The sequence below is a fragment of the Balaenoptera borealis genome (assembly GCF_965194805.1).
Source record: "Balaenoptera borealis genome assembly, chromosome: 19".
Taxonomy (NCBI): domain Eukaryota; kingdom Metazoa; phylum Chordata; class Mammalia; order Artiodactyla; family Balaenopteridae; genus Balaenoptera; species Balaenoptera borealis.
The window spans coordinates 64,127,165-64,151,435 of record NC_138878.1 but is presented as its reverse complement, the minus strand read 5'-3'; the positions used below and the strand labels follow the sequence as shown (position 1 = coordinate 64,151,435).

Genomic DNA, 24,271 nt, shown 5'->3' with positions numbered 1-24,271 from the left:
ATAAATTTTAAAAAAAATATGAAGGGAGTTCCCTGGTGGCCTAGTGGTTAGGATTCCAGGCTTTCACTGAGTGGCCCAGGTTCAATCCCCGGTTGGGGAACTGAGATCCTGCAAGCTGCACAGCACAGCCAAAAAAGAAAGAAAGAAAGAAAGAAAAACATAAGGAACTAAGTTTTTGTTGTTGTTGTTTGTTTGTTTTTATTTTTGGCCACGCTGAGCAGCTTGTGGGATCCCCGACCAGGGATCGAACTCATGCAGTGAAAGCACGGAGTCCTAACCACTGGACCACCAGGGAATTCCCACAAGGAACTATTTTGACCTAATGATTATATGTTGATTATTATATGATTACAATATTAAACCTTGTTTAATTATTATATTATTATTATATTGAAACAGGAGGGAAGGAGGCAGGGAACAACGTTTGAAAGAATGACACAGCCCGAGGACATGACATAAACTGATTAGAACCAAATGGGTCCAAGACGGTGGACAAGCCTACTTCCACTAGACCTTGAACCTCAGTATACATTCACATCAGCAAGCTAAATGACACACCCACAGGCGCCATGACAGTTCCAAGCCCCACCATAAGGATCAGAAAGTGGGTGGTGGCCTAATTGCTGGAAATCCCCGCCTCTTCCCAAAATAGCTGGAATACTCCTCCCACTCATTAGCCTATGAAATTACCCACCCCTATAAAAACTGACAACCCCATACGTACCCTGGTGCCTTTTCTCGCCTTCTGAGATGGCCCACACGCTGTCTGTGGAAGGTGCTTCTCTCTAAATAAATCCACTTCTTACCCATCACTTTGTCTCACACTGAGTTCTTTCTCACTGAATTCTGTGGGATCTCAGTTGGAAGACTGTGGGTTTTAGCCGGGTTCGAGTCCTGGCACGTGGGTTCAAGTCCCAATCTCAGGTGCCTGGTTTCAATACGACTATAATATTAAACCCTGTGACATAAAAATAGAGAATATACATTTTCTAGCACAGATGAAACAACTAAAATAGTTACCACTGCCAAAAAGAAAACAAATTTGAACTTAGATAAGGAGAGGTTTTGTTTGAAAGGATGTACTAGAGAGAATGCTCCAAACTTATGATCTGCAAAAGTCTCAAAAGCCAGACAGACAAGAGCTTTTCTTTATAAGGAAGGATAAACAAGGCTAGAAAAACAAAAAAACAAAAAACAGGTGAGAGTGGGACTTACCTGGCGGTCCAGTGGTTAAGACTCCACGCTTCCACTGCAGGGGGCGCCCGCTCGATCCCTAGTCAGGGAACTAAGATCTACAAGCCACGCGGTAAGGCCAAAACAAAACAAAACAAAACAAAAAAACAGGTGAGAATAGATGAGGATGCTGCATTACCTGTAATTGATCTGGGAATGTTTTACCCTGAAGTTGCCTACTCTTGGGCTGTTGTCATGGAAGGGTTGTTCACAGTGCTCAAAAGTGATCCAAAATTCAGGGCACTGGGGAGAGGAGAGGATCTTAAGTAAAGTTTGACTAAATCCTATTAACAAGCATTGTTCTGTAGGGGAGGAAAAATTCTCCTTTACCATCTTTGGATCTCTGGCCTAAGAATTAAACTGCTATAAGACAGATTAACAGGAGAAACACATAAAAGTTTTATTAAATTCTCACTCTACGTGGGATCCTTCACAAGAGTGAAGACCCAAAGAAGTGACCACAGCAGGAAGCTTTTATACCTTTTAGACAAAAAACAATCAATTTGTGAAGAATTGACAAAACAAAGGGTTTGGGCTAGGGGCAGTAAGCGGTAAAGAAGAAAATAGAAAGATACGGATTCGTTTAACAAGATTTGTTTGTACAGATTTCTTGGCCCCAAATTTCCTGTCTCTGGTGATAAGAATGTCTTTCTTCCTCCTGGTACGAGGAGGGCACATTTTACATGGGAGATCCTGCTTTCAGGAAGACAATGGACGGTCAGAATGTCTTTCTTTCACTGGCTGTTCTTAAGTGCATTTAATTCAAAATAATCGACATGCTGAAGTGGCATTTTTTGGACTTACATAGTTTGGTTTTCTTTAGTTCCTATTGATCAGTGGGGACAAACAATTCAGTAAATACTGATGAGACAAAGAATGGTGATTTGAAGGGTCTGTATCTGCCTCGTTCCTAGGTAAACAAGGGGACTCTCATGAGTCTTACTGAAGTCAAATGGGGAAGGGTAGTCCTTTGCAGTAAGCTGTTTCCTACAGGTGGGTGGGGGTGAGTGGTTCTTTAACCTTAGCCATTTTCCAAAATTATACACTTGGAGAAAAGTTCAACAGTGTCACCACATATTAATTCAACAAATTCAACACTGACACCAAGTAAAATTCCAGAAATAATAAGTACACATGCTATATCTGAACAACAGAACATTAGAAACTTTAAACTAATGATAATAATAACAAATTTGCCCAAGAACTTTGGTCTATATGCCCTTTGAATAGCATCGAAGGGTCCTGTGTCTTCATTGTGTTCTTGTTGTGTCCCTGTCTGATTGGAAAAACACATTCCTGTGTTTCTCTTTTATTCACACACAATACTTCTGACACTTTTTTAGAAATTTATTTATTTATTATTTATTTATTTATTTTTGGCTGCATTGGGTCTTCGTTGCTGCCCACGGGCTTTCTCTGGTTGTGGCAAGTGGGGGGCTACTCTTCGTTTTGGTGCGCAGGCTTCTCACTGCGGTGGCTTCTCTTGTTGCGGAGCACAAGCTCTAGGCACGCGGGCTTCAATAGTTGTGGCTCGCGGGCTCTAGAGCGCAGGCTCAGTAGTTGTGGCGCATGGGCTTAGTTGCTCCGCGGCATGTGGGATTTTCCCAGACCAGGGCTCGAACCCGTGTCCCCTGCATTGGCAAGTAGGTTCTTAACCACTGCGCCACCAGGGAAGTCCCTGACACTTCTAACATAGTGTTTTCCCCACCAAACAATCCTCTGACACCAGCTGGGTGTCCTACAATTCAACTCAATTTTGACGCTATCTACCTGGAGATAGCGTTGGATCCCACAGGTTAAGGGCTCAGTCCTACAAGACTGCCCCTCCTCCACTGCAGAGGCCAATTACAAGTCCAGATTGTCATCTGTGTTTCTGGCTGACCAGGTATAAATCGAAGGCTCCTATGACCCCCTCCTCTAGTTCAATTAATTTGCTAGAGTGGTTCACAGAACTCAGGAAAATAGTTTACTTGCTAGATTGCTGGCTTATTATAAAAGGATATAACTCGGGTACAGCTAAATGGAAGAATGCATGGAGCAAGGTATGTGGAAAGGGACTTGGTGCTTCCATACACTTTCTGGGTGTCCCTCCCTCCCAGCACCTCCACGTGTTCACCAGCCAAGAAGCTCTCAGAACCCCATACTTTGGGGATTTTTATGGTGGCTTCATCACATAGGCATGATGGATCATTAACTCCATTTTCAGCCCTCCTCTCTGTGGAGAATGGGGGCAGGAGGTGAGGGAGGTATGGAAAGTTCCCACCTTCTAATCATAGATTGGTCTTTCTGGTGACCAGCTTCCGTCTAGGAACCCACCAAGATTTGTCTCATTAGAACAAAAGAGATTCCTATCACCCGGGAAATTCTAAAGGATTTTGGAGCTCTATGGCAGGAATCAAAGACCAAATATTAGAACTAAAGATGCTCCTAGTACTCTTTTATCACTTAGGAAATTTCAAGAGTTTCAAGGGCTCTGTGCCAGGAACCAAGGGCAGAGACCAGTAAATGTGTTTTCTATGATTTCACACTATCACACGTAAGACATCATTGTCTGTTATAACACAACATTGTAAATCAACTATACTTCAATAAAATAAATAGAAAGGAAAGACATCATTATCTGTTGGAAGACATGGCTCTAAATCACCAAAGTCAGAGGTCTCTGTGACTGTTAAGTTGAACAAGAACCTAGGGGCTGGGTGGGGGAGGGAAGTATCGGGAGTTTGGGATTAGCAAATGCAAACTATTATATATAGGATGGATAAACAATAAGGTCCTACTGTATAGCACAGGGAACTATGTTCAATGTCCTGTGATAAACCATAATGGAAAAGAATATGAAAAAGAATATATATATATACACAACACATATATCTGAGTCACTTTGCTGTACAGAAGAAATTAACACAACACTGTAAATCAACTATACTTCAATAAAATAAAATAAAATAAACCTAGGAACTATAATAAGAAAAATATTTTTTCCCTTTGTCATTTTTCTGCTGATCATGGGGGAAAAAAATCTGAAGACAGCATCATGAACTTTATGGTCACGATTAGATTACAAGCAATATAAAAAAACAGGGGCTTCCCTGGTGGCGCAGGGGTTGAGAATCTGCCTGCCAATGCAGGGGACACGGCTTCGAACCCTGGTCTGGGAAGATCCCACATGCCGCGGAGGAACTAGGCCCGTGAACCACAACTACTGAGCCTGCGCGACTGGAGCCTGTGCTCCGCAACAAGAGAGGCCGCGATAGTGAGAGGCCCGTGCACCGTGATGAAGAGTGGCCCCCTTTTGCCACAACCAGAGAAAGCCCTCGCACAGAAACGAAGACCCAACACAGCCAAAAATAAATTAAAAAAAAAAAAAAAGTTACTCTTTAAAAAAAAACACCAAAAAAAAACAAAGTCACTGGGAGAAGGCAGGATCTCACCTGGGCACAGGTCTTTGGGCCGTAGCTTCTCCAAGGAACTTAGGAAGGGACTTCCTTGGGCCACCAAGCCCCCAAAGGGCATCTGGCACATACACCCGCACATGCGTCCAGGAACTTTATGTAGCCCCGCCCCTCGTGGGACCAGACTCCGCCCCCTGGAGTCATTCCCCAAGGCGCCTGCGCTGCTGTAGGTTCTGCCCAGATTGTATACCTCTGCTCAGAAGTCTTGTCTTAGTACCCCTTACCCAGGATCCAAACTTGCAGCAACAACTTGGTCCCTCTATCGACTCAGGGCTCTGATCACCCAACCAGAATGCAATCTGACCCAAGCCCACGGGAAGAAGCTGCAGGGTTCAGCCCGGTCCGGACGTAAATCTGTAGCACAAACCAGTCCTACCACCATCCCGCGCTGTATTTGATCTCCTGTCCCCCACCCTCACCCTTTCTGCCTCTTCTTTCCTGCCTAAACCCTCTGGCATGGACACACAGGAAAGCCGGCAGCCCCTCGGGGCCTGAATCCAGCGCGTCCTACAATCCGTGTGTCTCCGGAACAGCACCAGGGCTGGCCACACAGATTTACCCTGCACTGCATAAGCGTACAAGGCGCCCACAGGCCCTAGCTAGAGCTGCTCCCCCCACAAACTTCCTAGGTTTCTACTTCACACTTCTGGCCTAACACAGTTGTGCACACAAAGCTCAGCTGCCTGCAGAAGCTGCACCCAGGAGGCGATCTCCTCTGCCTAGCTGGGGTCTCTGGCCCTAACAGAATCCTCAGAAACCCTCTAAAATAACTTCTTAGATACGGAATTTGCCTCTGGAACCTCTCTGGTCCTCTCCCCATCCTCAGGTCCTCCCTTCTCAGAACTGCTTAGAGGAGAACTTAATTTAGGGTGGCTTCTGCTGCTGCTTACCCGGAACTGGTACTCAGAATTTCCAGTTTCCGGAAACCTGAGGAAGGAAGCCCTTCATTTTAAATTATGTTACCCAACACCACCCGCTGGCAAAAAGCTTTGACTCAAACCATTTTCAACTTAAGAGGAAAACATCTCAGCTTGTAATTTAAGTCGTCCTCACAACTCTAATCTTTTACCTTCAACTGTTTGAAACATTAACTTAAAATAGCGAGGAAGGGACCTCCCTGGTGGCGCAGTGGTTAAGAATCCGCCTGCCAACGCAGGGGACGTGGGTTTGAGCCCTGCTCCGGGAATATCCCACATGCCGCGGAGCAACTAAGCCCGTGCGCCACAACTACTGAGCCTGCGTTCTATAGCCCGCAAGCCACAACTACTGAGCCCCTATGCCACAACTACTGAAGCCCGCACGCTCTAGAGCCCGTGCTCTGCAACAAGAAAAGCCATCGCAGTGAGAAGCCCACGCACCGCAATGAAGAGTAGCCCCCGCTCGCAGCAACAAAGACCCAACCCAGCCAAAAATAAATAAATAAAATATTAGATTACTTAAAAAAAAAAAGTAATACATGCCCATGATTTAAAAAAAAAAATAGCGAGGAAGCGGCTGGGTCCACAGGACACCAAACGGATTCAAAGAATTCAAAAGCATAAGTTCAGGTAATGCTGGGCAGAAAACCACTTCTCCAAAGGTCTGGGAGCGGGGCGGAGGTCCAGACCCTGCTCCCTCCAGGCCCCGCCCCACGTCGGCCCCGCCCCTGGCTTTCTGCTCAGTCCAGGCTACTGCCCACGCCCCGCCCCTCACCACGCCCCACCCCTCCTCGGCCCCGCCTGCTGCACGGTCGCGCACGCGCAGTTGCCTGCAAACCCGGAAGCGGAGAGAGGGGCACAGTCCTCGGCTTTTCTGGTTCAACCCGGGTCTTTGGGACGCCCCCAGGCCCCCGATCCGCCACACCCGAGGTTCAGGGGTTGTCACGTACGTTAAAACCCCTTCATCCGCTCGTTCCGCGCCTGGTAAGTCCCGGCAGCACCGTGAGACGTTCTAGGTCTCCGCCCTGGCCTTTCCGCCCTAGGTCCAGGTAGACACCGCTTGCCGCGTCGCTTTCCTGCTCAGAACCCTTCAGTGACTTCCGCAGGCTCGGATCCCCTCTCCCTCTCAGACGCGCTGTTTCTAGTCCTCACTCCGGAGGTGGATTCTCGTCCTCCCATTCGACCCTTCCCGGGCAGAGATGGTCGTGCAGACCCGGAGGCCACATCTTCTCCTTGGCCTTGGGGTCGTACAGACATCACCCCTCTCCTGACACCCTCCCCATCTACGCGACCTCGGGAGTCGGCCCGGCCCCTCCTCTCCCTAGTCATCCACTTTGCACTCGCCGCCTTGGAGATCTCTGCCCCACGCACTGGAACAGGTGACATGCACCCGTTCGGTGACACTCTTTGTGTTTGTTCTGGACAAAACGCATCCCACTGTCTGCGCTTGTCGTGGTGTGTTTACATTCCCGAAGCCCCACTGGAAAATGCACTTCGTGGGCAAGGGACATCTTTCTCTCTCTTCCGTACCTGTGAATGTACAGGGCAGGGGATGGAGCAGAGTCCGAGAGAGAGAATGAGAAAGACTGAGAGAGAAAGTAATAGTGAAAAAGAGAGGGTGAAATGGAGGATGGGGCAGGTGGATGTGGAGATACAGTAAGAGCAAAAGAGTGAACCAGAGGAAGAAACCTAGATAAAAAGGCACCTCCAGAAAGACAAAGGGAAGCAAATTGGACGAGAGGGAACTTGATGGGGTAGAAGTGGGAGCAGCAAGGGGCCGGTATATCAAACTGAGAGAGCGGGGAGGGAATCAAAGAGTTCAGGCCATGGACACCAGAGACACGTGGTGCTGGGACAGAAAGAGGGGCAAGAGGTGACAGGGAGAGCAGAGGGAGAAACAGAGCAGGGAGGAAATTCCCTGGCATTAATCCCTTCAATGCCTTCTCATTGCCCTCAGGACGAAAATCCAGACTCCACTGTACGACTTTATAGCTGGGAGCTCTGGAGGTGAGGTGACCCTCCGGAGTTGGTCCAATTCGAGGGAAGGAATAGGCTTTTCTATCGTGCACTGATCAGACATTGGACACTGGCTGTCCAATGAGGTGCCGTGATTTGGGGGCGGCAGCTCCCTGTGGCTGAGCCCAGTTTTCAAGGGGAGGCGGGGTGTTGAGCTGTGAGCCATCAGCAGCCAAACTCCTGGCTGTGAGGAAGCTCGTGTCTGGATCCTGAGGGGGTGGATTCAGGAGGTTTACTCTACATAGTAACTTCTGTGGGGTCTCTTAGGAGTGTGAAGTTCATCGACCCATAAGGGGTTAAAGGGAAAATTTTCACAGACCATTTTGGATGGGGGAATCTCATCATTACTGACCAAGCATTACTGAAGGTGTCACGTGGGTTCTGTGGGATACAGATGACATTTTGAAGGTTTCCACTGGAAGATACTGGAGTCTCGTCGGAATATGTGGATCGTTGGAGACATTACTCTTGCATTATGACATTATGGCAGTGCCTGACTTTAGGGCAAGGTCTCCAAGAAGGAATATATGGGATCCTGGGTTGGTGGGTGTCTTCCTGCCAGAACAAAAGCTACCGACGTTTGGAACGTGGTGTGGGATGCCATGGCAGAGTGTGCAGATCAGTAGGGGATTCTGTCCTGTAACATTGTGGGGTGCCCACTGGGAGCCTGTAGGAGTGTGGGGCGGGACTGGGGTCAGGTGATGGGGGTTTTCATTGGGGGGGGGCTCGCTAGGGGTGGATCTCTGGGCACAAACCTGGAGGACCTGTAAGTCAGGACAGGACGGCATCCTTCGGCCACTGCCACTGTGTCATCAGTTTGTATCTCTGGGCAGTTATTTTGTTCAGCATATACAGATGGTGATATTGTCCCATCTTAAAAAGAAACAGCAAAAAAGAGCCCTTTACTACATTTGCCCATCCTTAAAACAAAAAATCTTCAATTAGCTACGTTTCCCACTCTAGTAAGTGCCCTTTCTTACTCTCCATTTCAGAACAAAATAAACAAGTAAAAAGTTGTTTATTTCACTGCTTCAATTCTTGCTTCCAATTCTCATTTGAAACCCATTCAGTCCAGCTTTCACACCCACTGTTCCACTGATACTTTGCTTATCTAAACGTATTTCTAAATCTAGTGGTATATTCTCAGTCATCATCTTGTCCTTTCAAAAACTTGTTGCACTCCGTCTTCTGGAAGCACTTTTTTCTTGGCTTTCACATCACACTGTTTTTAGAAAATAAATTTAGCTAGCTACCAGCCGTCTGTTTTAATTTTCTTCTCCATGTTCACTTCTCAGTTTCCTGTGCCTCTTTCTCCGACCTCCCTGGTCCCTGACTGTGGGAGTATCTCTGGCCTTAGTCCTTGAATTTCTTTTCTCTGTCTGCACCCACTGTTTCTATCTCATGTCATAACTTTAAACACTGATGTCTCCTTTCACGTCTCCACCCAGACCTCTCCCCTGAAACCGCAGTCCTGTACCCAGCTTATCCAGCTGTCACCTCAGCATCTCTGCTGGGACAGCCAACTGGCATCTTCACCTTAATATGTCCAAAAATGACCCCCCCGAACCCTCCCAGATATGTTCTCTTGCCGTCCTCCACGTCTCAGTATAGGGCGACCCTGTACTTAGGTCCTGGGGCTTACGTGAGCATCTCAGCATGTTTTAAAAAAATACATTGCTTTACTCGCTAGTGTTTTAACTAATGACAAAAAAAAAAATTAAAAATAGATGTTTAGTTAAAATCGATAAGGGAATAATACATGGTTCTAAAATCTCCTGGGGTATGGGGAAAAAGGTTTGAAGACCACAGCCCTTTCTTATCTGCTTCCTTTAATACCCTTTAAAATATATATATATATATATATATATATATAATTGAAGTATAGTTGATTTACAATGTTGTGTTAGTTTCAGGTGTACAGCACAGTGATTCAGTTGTATATTATATCCATATTATATATATTCTTTTTCAGATTGTTTTCCCTTATAGATTATTACAGGATATTGAGTATAGTTTCCTGTGCTATACAGTAGGTCGTTGTTGGTTATCTGTTTGATACATAGTAGTGTGTATATGTTAATCCCAACCTCCTAATTTATCCCTCACCCCTCTCCCCTTCGGTAGTCATAAATTTGTTTTCTGTGTCTGTGGGTCTATTTCTGTTTTGCAAATAAGTTCATTTGTACCTCTAATACCCTTCTGATCTTTTCTCCTACTTGTCCCCCCCTCACTCACTCTACTGAAGCCGCACAGGCCTGCTGGCCCTTTCCGGGACCAGGACACTACCACTTCAGGGCCTTCCCATGGTGTCCCTCTGCCTAGAAGCCTCTGACCCTTCACTTGCAGGTGGCAAAATCCCTTCTTTCCTCAGGTCTTTGTTCTGCCATCACCTCTCACTGGCACCTTCTCTGGCTTCTCCCTCCTCCCCCGCCCCCCTAATCACATTCCAGCCACGCCCTCACCCCTACTTGCGGTGCATATCGCCTGCTCTGCATGTTTCTCTGCTGCTTCCCTTCCCCGTCCCCTTCCCCTGGCTGGATGTGCATGACAGCAAGGCCCCAGGAGACAGCAGAGCCACAAGGTGGGAGGCGGGCTGGGCTTGCCTCCTCTGAGCGGTGCTGAACTCTGGCGTCACAGTAGATTGCTGCGGCATTTTGCAGATACATCTTTTGTGCCTCCTGACCAGAGATTTCCCTTCAAAGAGTCATGTGGAATGGAACCTCCATAATGTTTAAAGTGCCTCCGGTGATTCCGACCTGTATCCAGCTTTGAGCACCAAGGCTCTGGGTCCTCCATGTATGAAGCTGAGATCAGCCCATGATCCAGAGAGGTGAGGGGGCTCTGTTCTGAGTGGAGTTTGATCAGGGCTGGTCTGTGACCAAGGGGAGGGTCCATCCATCCCCGAGACCCCCTGCTACAGCGTACGTGGGGGCTTCAGGAGGGGAGCGAGATCTGAAGGAAAGGGTGGGAAAACTCACCTCTTGGTCTCTGTGTGGGAGTTTACTGTCCTGAGCCCCTCCTGGGACAGTGGGCAGCAGGGGACTGTCTGTTCCACATGCTGAGGTCTTCCCTGTGTGTGTGGTGGTGACTCAGGAAGGGGGTGTGTTGATTCCAAGCATTAAACAGCCTATTCTTGACACTCAGGATTGACTTCTCAAGACTGATCTTTGCCTGAGGAAGAAATCTGGAAGAGGAGGAAGAGGAAAGAACAGAAGTCAGGAATGGCTCTTTCTCAGGTAAAGTCATATTCTCAGTTGATTGTTTCGTCTGTCCTTCCTGAAATGCCCTTTTCTGGACTCACTAATCTTATCTGACTCTGAAGTATCCTGCCTGACACCTGTACAGTCACAGTCACCCGGGTCCTTCCCTCAGGGCCTGTCATCTCCACTTAGATCCCGTCTCCCCATGACCCAGTGACCTGGAACTTGTGAAGAGGCTCCTCTGGGTGCAGTCCTGGGCAGGGCTTCACACCCATGGACTGGAGACAGGGTGTCAGTGCTATTGGGCGGCAGGGATTGCTTAGGGCCCATCTAGATGCATCGTCTGCTCTCTGTCAACCAGGATAAAGAAGCTGCACTATATATATATATATATATAGTGCTCAAACTTCCAACAAAGCAGCAGCTTAGGTACTAGGGTGTAAAGCATCCCCTTCCCTATCTCCATGCCTCATGTCTCAGTGGGGAACCACTGTTGCAGGTTTTGTGGCAAGACTCAGCTCAGATCTTGTAAGATTGCATTTCACATCATTATGCAATTTTAGGGAAAATTCTTCATTGAATGTTTGTTGTAATATTTCATTCTGCAAATTTTAAAAACACACACAGTATGTGTCTAGAAGTGGTTTTCACATTATTAAACACAGATGCAGCTTGATCTTCACTGGAACTTTCTCTTAATGAAGACTCATGGGACCTTTACAATTTCTTGCCGACATAAAGAACGTGTCAGTGGCTGCCTTGGAGCAGGCTGACTTCTCTGCAGATGTCTGAAGATTTCTCTGGGCAACCTGTGACTACTGGGTCAAGAATGGGGCATGTCATATTTTGATAGATTTTGTCAGATGTCCCCCCCTAAAGCTGCAAAGGTTCCTTCCCCACCACCAACATGTGAGATTTTCCTCAATGTAAGCAAAACTTGATACTGTATTCTTTTTGTATTTTGAAAATTTGGGGGAAAATGACAATCCTTTGTATTTCCATTTCCAACTACTTGTGAGTCAAGTTCATTCTTTTATGGAAATAAAACATGGATCTTCATACTTTTGCTCAGTTTTCTTTTGATATATTTTTAAAAGCTATTTTATATTTTGTAGTTTAATTCTTTACACATGCCCTGGTATCCTTCTTAGTTTAGCATTTCTTTGCAGTGAAACATAAATCTTTCCTTCTTGCCCTCTGCTTTCTGATCTTGCTTGAGAAGGTCTCACCTCGCATAATTTTAAAATACTGTGTTCTGTATAGTCCTAATCGTCCCTGTTTATAATTATGTCTTTTTTTTTTAATTGAAGGCAAGCTTTCTTTTTTTTTTTTTAATTAAATTAATTTATTTATTTATGGCTGTGTTGGGTCCTCGTTTCTGTGTGAGGGCTTTCTCTAGTTGTGGCAAGCGGGGGCCACTCTTCATCGCGGTGCGCGGGCCTCTCACTATCGCGGCCTCTCTTGTTGCGGAGCACAGACTCCAGACGCGCAGGCTCAGTAGTTGTGGCTCACGGGCCCAGTTGCTCCGCGGCATGTGGGATCTTCCCAGACCAGGGCTCGAACCTGTGTCCCCTGCATTGGCAGGCAGACTCTCAACCACTGCGCCACCATGGAAGCCCTATAATTATGTCTTTAATTTGGATTTAACTAAATCTCTAATTTGGCTTTTTTGTGTATATCTTGCAGCTATTTTATTTCATTCATTCTAGTTTCAGATATTACCCACACTTGTGCATACCCCCCACACACACACACATTCACGCGTGTCAATAGGTTCACATGTAATTTGGCAAGGCCCACCATTTTGTTTTTCTCTTCAAAATTTTCTCTCTCCTAAATACAATGCAGACTTTTTATTTGAAATCCCACATTCCTTTTGTCTTTGAATTGCTCTGAATTTCTAAATCCCTGAGGTCTTTACGCCACCACATCTTCCAGCGAAAAGTAGGTTTTCTGGTCTTGGATCGCGTCTTTGTTATATCCTTCAGTAAAGTTTTTAAAATTTCCTCACATATGTCTTATGAATAGGTGTCACAGTGAAATCGCTAATGGGAATTTGCTTCTCCCTCTTCTGGTCCCGGCTTAGGCGTCCTGCGCAGTGGGGAATAGCAGGAGCCTGCTGGCCCACTTGCCTCAGCCTTACCTTTAGTGGAAATGCCTCCACTGCTTCCAATGACTGTGATGCCTGGTGAAATAGTTTTGCTTAATAACAGTTCCTTTAATTTCCTATTTGGCATAATTTTGGGGGTGGGTAGTTTACCATATCCATTTTTAAAAAAATTTATTGAAGTATAGTTGATTTACAATGTTGTGTTAATTTCTGCTGCACAGCAAAGTGACTCAATTATACATATATATATATTCTTTTCCATTCTGGTTTATCACAGGATATTGAATATAGTTCCCTGTGCTATACAGTAGGACCTTGTTGCTTATCCCTACTTGGCATCATTTTATTTATTTGTTTATTTTTTTGGCTGCATTGGGTCTTCTTTGCGGCACGCAGGCTTTCTCTAGTTGCGGTGAGTGAGGGCTATTCTTTGATGCGGTGCATGGGCTTCTCATTGTGGTGGCTTCTCTTGTTGCGGCACGTGGGCTCAGTAGTTGTGGCACATGGGCTTAGTTGCTCCATGGCATGTGGGATCTTCCTGGACCAGGGCTTGAACCCATGTCCCCTGCATTGGCAGGCAGATTCTTAACCACTGCGCCACCAGGGAAGCCGGCATAATTTTAATCATCCAGTATTTCTTCAAAGGTCTACTGCCGTGATAAACATTTTTTCTATTTAATCTGCTAAATTAACCTACAACATTAGTAAATTTCCTCATCTTGAATCACTTTTTTTTTTATTAGTGGAATAAACTCCACTTGACTTTTGTTGGTGGCTGAATAGCTGAGTTAAATGGATAGACCTGTATTTATGTTTTTGCATGTATGTGGACTCTGTCATGCTTGAAGATACCACTCATACTCTAGCTCATCCAAATACTGAATATCACTTAGTGTGTAGAACATAATATGTATCTCCTCCACGTAAACAATCCTGTGTTGAATAATTTCATTTGTATATTTTTTCCATTGTCCTCAAAATGGGAAATCTACAGTGATTCAGTGGATCTGATATCCTCTGCTGGAAAAATATAATAAAATTAGGGACATATAAATTACTCAAAATGATCTGTCACTTCAACTGAATCAATCCTTACACCTCTTTCCTACTCACATTTTGTGTGAAGACAAGAACTCTCCCCATGGCCTCTTAGTGAAACATGTTTTTTATTTCAGGCACTGTTGACATTCAGGGATGTGGCCATAGAATTCTCTCAGGAGGAGTGGGAATGCCTGGACCCTGCTCAGAGGGCCTTGTACAGGGACGTGATGGTGGAGACCTACAGGAACCTGCTCTCCCTGGGTGAGGATAACGTCCCTCCAGAAGTTGGGATCTGCCCTAGTGAGTCTCTTGAGAACCCCTGCCTTGCCTGACTGAGATTGAAGCTGTGTTGACTGTGAAATGAAACGCAGGATAATGCAGCATCTGGAGTTTAACCTTCCCCTCTCTTTAGATGGTCACACACATCAGATTAGTAGTGGCTCCAGAAGATGAGTAAAAACAAAATCTTATGGCAAACTTTAAAAAATTTCCAATTCTGGATCCACTCTTATCCCTGTAGTTTTCATTCAGTAGTTCTTGGAAGACAACTAGGTTATCTTTTTAAAAGATGCTCCTTAAGCATTCAGAATTAGACAGTGAGTGAACAGATTTGTGAAATATGTTTTTAGACACATCTGTAATGTCCTCTCAAAAGAACAAAGGGCTAGGATTGTATTCTGGAAAAGCCACAGCACATTATGTTCCTCTCTTATAAGCAGAAAACTCTTTTTCTGACCTGAATATTATTTAAATTTTGGAGCAAGGGAGAAAGCCCCAGAATGTGGAGAACAAAATGAAAGAAGTGAAAAAAGTAAGTGGGTGGGAAGGTATCAAAGGTGTGAACATCGGTAAGAGCTCAGAAGGGCAAAGAGGAAGCCGCACCATTAATAGTGTTTGGGAAAGTCCCTGTAAGTGGGAAAGTTCTATGGGAAAACAAATGTTTATTTCTTGTGAGCTGTCAAAGGAAATTTTTCTTCCCTTCCACTATTTGCTTTCTTCTTCAGACATGTAAAAGTTCATCCTTCCAGCCTCCAGGGTTGCTCCAGCTCATGCAAAGACCAAGGCAAAATTTTGATCATGACCTATGACACTCTTTGTGGGGCACTGGGAGGGCTGGTTGTAAGAGGTCCTCTTTCTTCTTTGGTCTCATTCTATACCCAGTTTTCAGTCCACACAGATCAGAGCTGAAGCCTCCCCAGTCCTGGCCCCAGTTCTTCTCCAGGTTCCATTCCCATTTCAGTACTTGGGAGACCTTCTCATGGGATGGGAAAACATTGCCATCTGGGGCCCCAGGAGAGTGCATGGGGCTATCTCAAGTCCTCTCTGCCTCTTTAGGACCTCCAGCCGTTTCTTCAGTTCTGCTTTTGCCACACATCAAGGAGTATGTGTAACAGAAGTGGTGTGGGTCTTTTGATCCAGCAGTAAAATTGCTTTTACTCAGCGGGAGTATATGCAGTACCATACCATACCTTGAGTTCTGGTGTGTTGTGCTTTTGTTTCTTTCTTAGAGTATTTTCTAATTTCCCTTGTGAGATCACCTCTGACCCGTTGGTTGTTTTAAGAGTGTTTTAAAATTTCCATATATTTGTGAGCTTTCCAGTTTCCCTTAAGTTAATCATTTCTATTTTCATTCTACTGTGGTCGGAGAAAATATTTTGTATGATTTCGGTCTTTTTCAACTTATTGAGACTTGCTTTATGGTTTAATATATGGTCTATCCTAGAGAATGTTCCATGTGCACCTAGAGAAGAATGTGTATTTTGCTTTTACTGGGTGGAGTGTTCTATATATGTCTGTGAGAGCTAGTTGGTTTATAGTCTTGCCCAAATCCTCTGTGTCCTTACTGAACTTCTGCCTGGCTGTACTCTCTATTAAAAGGGGGAAATGGAAGTCTCCAAATGTTATTCTAGAACTGTTATTTCTTCCTTAAATTCTGTCGGTGTTTGCTTCATATATTTGGGGGCCCTCTTGTTTAGGTGTGTATATGTTCATATTTGTTGTAATTCCTTGTTATCCTTTTTTTAAATAAATAATGTCCTTCTTTGTCTCATAAAAAATTTTGACTTAAAGTTTATTTTGTCTGATAATAGTATAGCACTCCAGGTCTCTTTTGGTTACTATTTGCATGGAATTTGTATTAGTTTGCTAGGGCTGCCATAACAAAGTAGCACAGCCTGGGTGGCTTAAACATCAGAAATGTATTTTCTCACGGTTTTGGAAGCTAGAAATCTGAGATCAGGTTGTCAGCAGAGTTGTGTTATCCCAGGTTATTCTCTTTAGCTTGTGGCTGGCTGTCTTTTCCTACCCGTGTCTTCATATGGTCTTCCCTCTGTGTGTGTCTGTGTCATAATCTCCTCTTCTTATAAGGACACCGGTCATTGGATTAGAGCCCACTCCATTGACCTCATTTAACCTTAATTACTCCTTTAAAAGCCCTATCTTCGGGGCTTCCCTGGTGGCGCAGTGGTTGAGAATCTGCCTGCCAATGCAGGGGACACAGGTTCGAGTCCTGGTCCGGGAAGATCCCACATGCCGCGGAGCGGCTGAGCCCGTGAGCCACAACTACTGAGCCTGAGCGTCTGGAGCCTCTGCTCCGCAACAAGAGAGGCCGCGATAGTGAGAGGCCCGCGCACCGCGATGAGGAGTGGCCCCCACTCGCCACAACTGGAGAAAGCCCTCACACAGAAACGAAGCCCCAACGCAGCCAAAAATAAAAATAATAAAAAAAAAAAAAAAAAAAAAAAAAGCCCTATCTTCAAGTACAGTCATATTTTGAGGTATTTGGGGTTAGGACCACAATTTTGCGGGGGGGACACAATTCACCCCATAATTTTGAGCGGGGACACAATTCACCCCATAACAGATTCATTTGCTGTTCTTTCATTTCTAACCTATTTGCATCTTTGTATCTAAAGTGAGTCTCCTACATATAGAATATAGGCATACCCTGGAGATATTGTGGATTTGGTTCTAGACCACTGCCATAAAACAAATATCACAATAAAGTGAGCCACGAATTTTTTTGTTTCCTGGTGCATATGAAAGTTACATTTGCATTATACAGTAGTCTATTAGGTGTACAATAGCAATATGTCTAAAAAAATGTACATACCTTAATTAAAAAATACTTTAGGGAATTCCCTGGTGGTCCAGTGATTAGGACTCTGTGATTCCACTGCAGGGGGGCACAGGTTCAATTCCTGCTCACGGGACTAAGATCCTGCATGCTGTGTGGCACGGCCAAAAAAAAAAAAAAAAAAAAACTTTATTGCTAAAAAACGCTAATGATCATCTGAGCCTTCAGTGAATCATAATCCTTTTGCTGGTGGAGGGTCTTGCCTGGATGTTTGATGGCTGTTGACTGATCAGGGTGGTAGTTGCTAAAGGTTGGGTGGCTGCAGCAATTTCTTTTTTCAAAATTTTATTTATTTATTTATTTATTTTTGTCTGCGTTGGGTCTTTGTTGCTGCATGCGGGCTTTCTCTAGTCGCGGCGAGCAGGGGCTACTCTTCGTTGAGGTGCGCGGGCTTCTCGTTGCAGTGGCTTCTCTTGTTGCGGAGCACGGGCTCTAGGCGTGCGGGCTTCAGTAGTTGTGGCACGCAGGCTCAGTAGTTGTGGCGCACGGGCTTAGCTGCTCCGCGGCATGTGGGATCTTCCCGGACCAGGTCTCAAACCCGTGTCCCCTGCATTGGCAGGCGGATTCTTAACCACTGCATCTCTAAGGAAGCCCTTCTTTTCTTTTTTTAAACATTTTTATTGGAGTATAGTTGATGCAGTTTCTTAGAATAAGACAACTAAGAGGTTTGCCTGATCGGCTGACTCTTCCTTTCATGTAGCAAGCAATGTTGTTTGGTAACATTTTACCCACAGTCGAACTTCTTTCAGAATTGGAGTCAGTCCTCTCAAACCCTGCGGCTGCTTTATCAACTAAGTTTATGTAATATTCTAAATCCTTTATTTAACATTTCAGTGGTCTCCACAGCATCTTCACCAGGAATAGATTCCATCTCAAGAAACCACTTTCTTTGCTCATCCATAAGAAGCAACTCCTCATCTGTTAAAGTTTTATCATGAGATTGCAGCAATTCAGTCACATCTTCAGGCTCCACTTCTGGTTCTCTTGCTATTTTCGCCACATCTGTAGTTACTTCCACTGAAGTCTTGAACCCCTCAAAGTCATCCATGAGGGTTGGAATCAACTTCTCCCAAACTCTTGTAAATGTTGATATTTTGGCCTCTTCCCATGAATCATGAATGTTCTTAATGGCATTTAGTATGGTGGCTCCTTTCCAGAAGGTTTTCAGTTTAATTTGCCCAGCTCCATCAGAGGAATCACTGTCTATGGCAGCTATAGCCTCACAAAATGTATTTCCTGAATAATAAGACTTGAAAGTTGAAATTACTCCTTAATCCATGGGCTGCAAAATGGATGTTGTGTTAGCAGTCATGAAAACAACATAAATTTTGTACATCTCCATCAGAGCTCTTGGGTGACCAGGTGCATTGTCTGTGAGCAGTAATATTTTGAAAAGAATCTTTTTTTCTGAGCAGTAGGTCTTAGTACTGGGCTTAAAATATTCAGTAAACCATGTTGTAAACAGATGTGCTGTCATCCAGGCTTTGTTGGTCCATTTATAGAGCACAGGCAGAGAAGATTTAACATAATTCTTTAGGGCCCTAGGATTTGGGGAATGGTAAGTGAGCATTGGCTTCAACTTAAAATCACCAGCTGTATTAGATCCTAACAAGAGAGTCAGCCTCTCCTTTGAAGCTTTGAAGCTAGGCATTGACTTCTCCTCTCTAGTTATGAAAGTGCTAAATGGCATCTTCTTCCAATATAAGGTTGTTTTATCTACATTGAAAATTTGTTTAGTGTAGCCACCTTCGTTAATTATCTTAGCTAGATCTTCTCGATAACTTGCTGCAGCTTCTACATCAGCACGTGCTGCTTCACCTTGCACTTTTATGCTACGGAGATGGCTTCTTTCCTAAAACTTCATGAACCAACCTCTGTTAGCTTCAGACTTTTCTTCTGCAGCTTCCTCACTTCTTCCAGCCTTCTTAGAAGAGAGTTAGGGACTTGCCCTGGATTAGACTTTGGCTTAAGGGAATGTTGTGGCTGGTTTGGTCTTCTATCCAGACCATTAAAACTTTCGGCACATCAGCAATATGGCTATTTTGCTTTCTTATCATTCATGTGTTCACTGGAGTAGCACTTTTAATTTCCTTCAAGAACTTTTCCTTTGTGTTTACAGCTTGGCTGTTTGGTGCAAGAGGCTTAGCTTTTGACCTGTTTCAGCTTTCAGTATGCCTTCTTCACTAAACTTAGTTGTTTCTAGCTTTTGATTTAAATTTAGAGATGTGTGACTTTTCCTTTCACTTGAACACTTGACCTAATTTCAATATTGCTATGTGTCAGAGAATAGGGAGGCTGAGAGAGAAAGAGAGAGAGAGAGATGGGGGAATAGCCAGTCAGTGGAGCAATCAGAGCACAACTCGTTTACTGATTTAAGTTAGCTGTCTATATGGGGTGCAGTTCGTGGTACCTCAAAACAATTACAGTAATAACATCAAAGATCACTGATCACAGGTCACCAAAATGAATATAATAATAATGAAAAAGTCTGAGATACTGCAAGAATCACCAAAATGTGACACAGAGACACAAAGTGAGCAAATGCTGTTGGAAAAACGGTGCCAGCATATTTGCTCAACACAGGGTTGCCAGAAACCTTCAATTTGTAAAAAATGCAATATCTGTGAAGCACAATAAAGAGAAGTGCAATAAAAGGAAGTATGCCTGTATAGTTGGAGCCTATTTTTTTAATTCCTGCTGCAACCCTCTACCCTTTAATTGGAGTTTAATCCATTTACATTTACTGTAATTAGTGATAAAGGAGGACCTCTGTCACTAGCTGTTTGTTTTCCATGTGTCTTATATCTTTTCTCCTCAAGTCTTCCATTACTGCCTTCTTTGTGTTAGATAGGTATTTCCTAATGTACAATTTTGATTCCTTCCTGTTTCCTTTACTATACAGTTGGCCCTTGGATGATGTGGGGGTTTGCGGTACTGACCCTCCACACAGTTGAAAACTGTTTATAATTTATAGTCAGTCCTCCGTATATGCAATTCTTCTGTATATGTGATTTCTTCTTATCTGTGGTTCTGTATCTTATCTGTGTTTATTTTGTTTTTTTTTTGTTTTTTGTTTTTTGGTTTTTTTGGCCATGCTGCACGGCTGTGGGATCTCAGTCCCTGACCAGGGATTGAACCTGGGGGCCACAGCAGTGAAAGCTCCGAATCCTAACCACTATAACCTGGCTTTTCAATGTGTCTGCTCTTTGCCCCAACTTTAATCTCTTGCCCCAAGTGTCAGCAGCTAATACATTTCCCTTTATATATGGTTGTTTTTTCTTTTTCCTTTTTATTTGGCCATGCCATGCAGCATGTGGGATCTTAGTCCAACCAGGGATCAAACCCATGCCCCCTGCATTGGGAGCACAGAGTCTTAACCACTGGACCACCAGGGAAGTCCCTAAATATGTTTGATAAGTGCTCCCTGCATAGCATCTCTGCCCTGGGAGAGTTTTGAGTTATGCAACATTTTCCAATTCTCATATTATGTGTTCCTTTGAATATAAGTCCTTTTTCTTGTTCTTAAGGGAGAAATCATTAGATTTCCACAGTCTGTAATTTTGTGTAATTGTGGTTACTTACTATTTACCTGTTGGTTTTATCTTGGTTTATTAAAATTTTTTATTTATTAATTTGTCATTTACAGATTATGGATTTCAGTATCTAGCATAGAGTATGACTGCAGTTCACCAACTGTTAATGTTGTATAATGCCTATTCTGCTTGAATATAGATAGTTTTAGAGTAGATATTCAGAATATTTTGTCACACCAATGATATTTTATTAAATTCTTCCTGATTTTGCTATTACCTTTTTAGTTTTTCAATTTGTAATTTTCATGTATTTATCTTAATCATTATGTTTTTTTGGATTATTTATCATTACTTCATATGGTGCTATCCGTTAGCACTTATTTGCATGCAATAATTTATGTAGTAAATCTGCATTTGTATAATACCTATTTCTCTTCAAATATGAGACAACCATTTGTCTACTGCCAATTGGTGTGTTCTTTGGTGTGGTAGTCAAAGAATACACTTTCATAGATTATGTAAATTTACATAGTGTGAGTGATTTGGTTTTAGTGTGTTTGAAAGTAGGCTTCACTTAAAATAATTTAAAATGCATGTATATTTTATTAAAGGATTCTATTTACTTTCTATTCTTAAAGATTTATAGAGTTTGGTTAAGAAGTTTTTCATCTCTTCAATGTAAGTATTACTTTTAGTGTAATATTCATCTTCCAACTCTACTTAATATAAAGACTATGGTTATCTTTCAGATATCTCCATTAGTTTTATGACCAAGGAATTACTAAAGAAGAAAAACATTAATAACAGAGAATTATACCAACCAGTGGTCTTGGGAAGACATGGAAGCCATGGTATTGAGGATTTTGACTTCAGCAAAGTCTGGGGAACTGTGTATGAATTTGAGAATAAGTGTGGATGTGAAGAAAGAAATTCCAAAGGAGAGCTTATGACAGATAACATAAATCACACTGGTAGAAAAGATAAACAATACAGCAAATCCTGGATTAACTTACTTTTAAAACAAAGTGTTCCTTTAAGAAAAAGTGCATGTCAATATTTAAAAAATAGGAAGTCATTTATAAAGAATTTGTTAAAAATTAAAAATAACATAGTTTATGCAGGAAACAAGTATACAGAACATTTTGAAAATAGAACTGGATTAAGCTTTCAGTCATATCTGGCTGGATTGCAGAAATTTCAAACTGAAGAGAAAATTTATGAATGTAATCAAGTTGAGAAGTCTGTCAAAACTTGTTCCTCAATTTCATCACTTCAAAGATTTCCTCCTAGTGTCAAAACCAACATTTGTAACACATATGGAAAGGTTTCTTCCTTCATTCCTATTTATCCTTCATTGCTTACACAGCAACAGAAAACAAACATTAGAGAAAAATTATACAAATGTAATGAATGTGGAAAGACTTTTATCCATCATTCAGTCCTTACTAGTCATCAGAGAATTCATTCTGAGCAGAGACCTTACAAATGTAATGAGTGTAGTAAAGCCTTTAAACAGTTCTCAAACCTCACAAGACATCAGAGAATCCACACTGGAGAGAAACCATATAAATGTAATATATGTGACAAGGTCTTTAATCAGAATTCCCACCTTACAAATCATTGGAGAATTCATACTGGAGAGAAACCACACAAGTGTAATGAATGTGGTAAGGCTTTTATCAAATGTTCAGACCTTTGGCGTCATGAGAGAATTCATACTGGAGAGAAACCTTATAAATGTAACGAATGTGGTAAGGGTTTTACCAAACGTTCATATCTTTGGGATCATCAGAGAATTCATACTGGAGAGAAACCATACAAATGTATTGAATGTGGCAAGGTTTTTAGGCAGTGGTCTACCCTCAGGATTCACCGAAGAATTCATACTGGTGAGAAACCTTATAAATGTAATGAATGTGGCAAAGCTTTTAAGCAGTGCTCACACCTGACTAAACATCAGAATGTACATCCTGGAGAAAAGCCACACAAATGTACTGTGTGTGGCAAGGCTTTTATCCACATTTCAAGTCTGGTAAAACATCAGAAAATTCATACTGGAGAAAAACCATACAAATGTAATGAATGTGGTAAGGCTTTCATCCAAAGTTCAAGTCTTATGGAACATCAGAGAATCCATACCGGTGAGAAACCTTATAAATGTAATGAATGTGGCAAAGCCTTCACTGTGCGTTCAAGCCTAACTAAACATAAAAGAAATCATACTGGAGAGAAACCTTACAAATGTAATGAGTGTGATAAAGCCTATACACAATTCGTACACCTTACTAGACATCAGAAAATACATACCAAAAAGAAAAATCATGAGTCTAATGTACCTGATAATGCTTTTATTCAGAGCTCAAGCTTGGAGGATCATCAGAGAATTCATGGTAGAGAGAAACCTTACAAATGTAATGAATGTGGCAAATCCTTTAACTGGTGTTCACGCCTCACCCGACATCAGAGGATCCATACTGGAGAGAAACCATATAAATGTAATGTATGTAGCAAGGCCTTCAGTCAAAACTCAAACCTAACAATTCATCAGAGAATTCATACTGGAGAGAAACCTTACAAATGTAATGAATGTGGTAAAGCCTTTAAGCAGTACTCAAGCCTCACCAGACATCAGAATATACATCCTGGAGAGAAGCCACACAAATGTAATATGTGTGGTAAGGCTTTTATCAAACGTTCACACCTTTGGGGTCATGAGAGAATGCATACTGGAGAGAAGTCATACAAATGTACTGAATGTGGCAAGGCCTTTAGACAATGGTCTGACCTTACGATTCACCAAGGAATTCATACTGGAGAGAAACCCTTAGAAATGTAATGAATGGTGTAAATCATTTAACCATTTTAAACAACGGACTATAATCAGATAACTTATACTAGGGAGACTAAGTCTCTAGTCCTAGATTAATCAATTTCACATGTTAAGTTCTTCACAGTTATTAAAAGTCAAAATCATTTCAAATTTATGAAATGATGGGTATTGGTAGAGCAAGGAGATCTTTGGAAATGTACCATTTCCTCTTTTTAAAAATACTTTTATTATATGAAGTTTCTTGAAAAGGCTGTATTACTATTGATGTTTTTCAACCTGAAGTTTAAAATTTATTGATGTTATGCCTTCATCACATGCTTTTATGTGTTACCATGATGGGCTCTGCTAAGGGATCATTAAGATAAAAGGGTCTACTTGTATTAGGTGGGGATCATTCATATTCATGTTTTCTGAAGGAACAGGACACTGAATTTTAACAAACAACATTGTGATTTTGAGTGAGAGCTTGGGAAATATATGTAAAACAATTATGTAAATCATAATAATTTCAGATCCTCTTCTACAGATTTGTTGGTACAACAGAGGACCCACTGGATTACCAGTGCTCTGCCCGTTGAGGGTGAAACAGAGCAGTCCTTAAGATTAAGAGACTGAGATTTTCATGAGAATAGGATGATAGGTTAATAGGGACTGCTTATGTGGTAGAAATAATGGAGAAGAAATGATGGTCCTCCTCTCTTTTCAAATAAAATAGCTGATGTCAAAGATGAGAGAGGGGCTTCCCTGGTGGCGCAGTGGTTGGGAGTCTGCCTGCCAATGCAGGGGACACGGGTTTGAGC

General features: G+C 42.9%; 1 protein-coding gene across 7 annotated transcripts; it reads left to right on the top strand.

Annotated features, from left to right (window-relative positions):
* The first annotated feature begins 15 nt into the window (after nucleotides 1-15).
* LOC309617004 (uncharacterized protein) lies at nucleotides 16-23,989 on the top strand. Of its 7 annotated transcripts, XM_082368507.1 has the most exons (6): nucleotides 16-6,589; nucleotides 9,867-9,967; nucleotides 10,282-10,451; nucleotides 10,766-10,857; nucleotides 14,107-14,272; nucleotides 21,391-23,989. In XM_082368507.1, exons 4-6 carry the CDS (start codon nucleotides 10,843-10,845, stop codon nucleotides 23,475-23,477), a joined length of 2,268 nt encoding a protein of 755 aa, XP_082224633.1. In that variant the 5' UTR covers nucleotides 16-6,589; nucleotides 9,867-9,967; nucleotides 10,282-10,451; nucleotides 10,766-10,842; the 3' UTR covers nucleotides 23,478-23,989. The 7 variants fall into 7 exon arrangements, with proteins under 7 accessions (XP_082224633.1, XP_082224634.1, XP_082224636.1 ...); XM_082368508.1 differs by lacking the exon at nucleotides 9,867-9,967 and having other exon boundaries at nucleotides 16-6,551; XM_082368510.1 differs by lacking the exon at nucleotides 9,867-9,967 and having other exon boundaries at nucleotides 16-6,551; nucleotides 10,262-10,451.
* The last annotated feature ends 282 nt before the right edge of the window (nucleotides 23,990-24,271 follow it).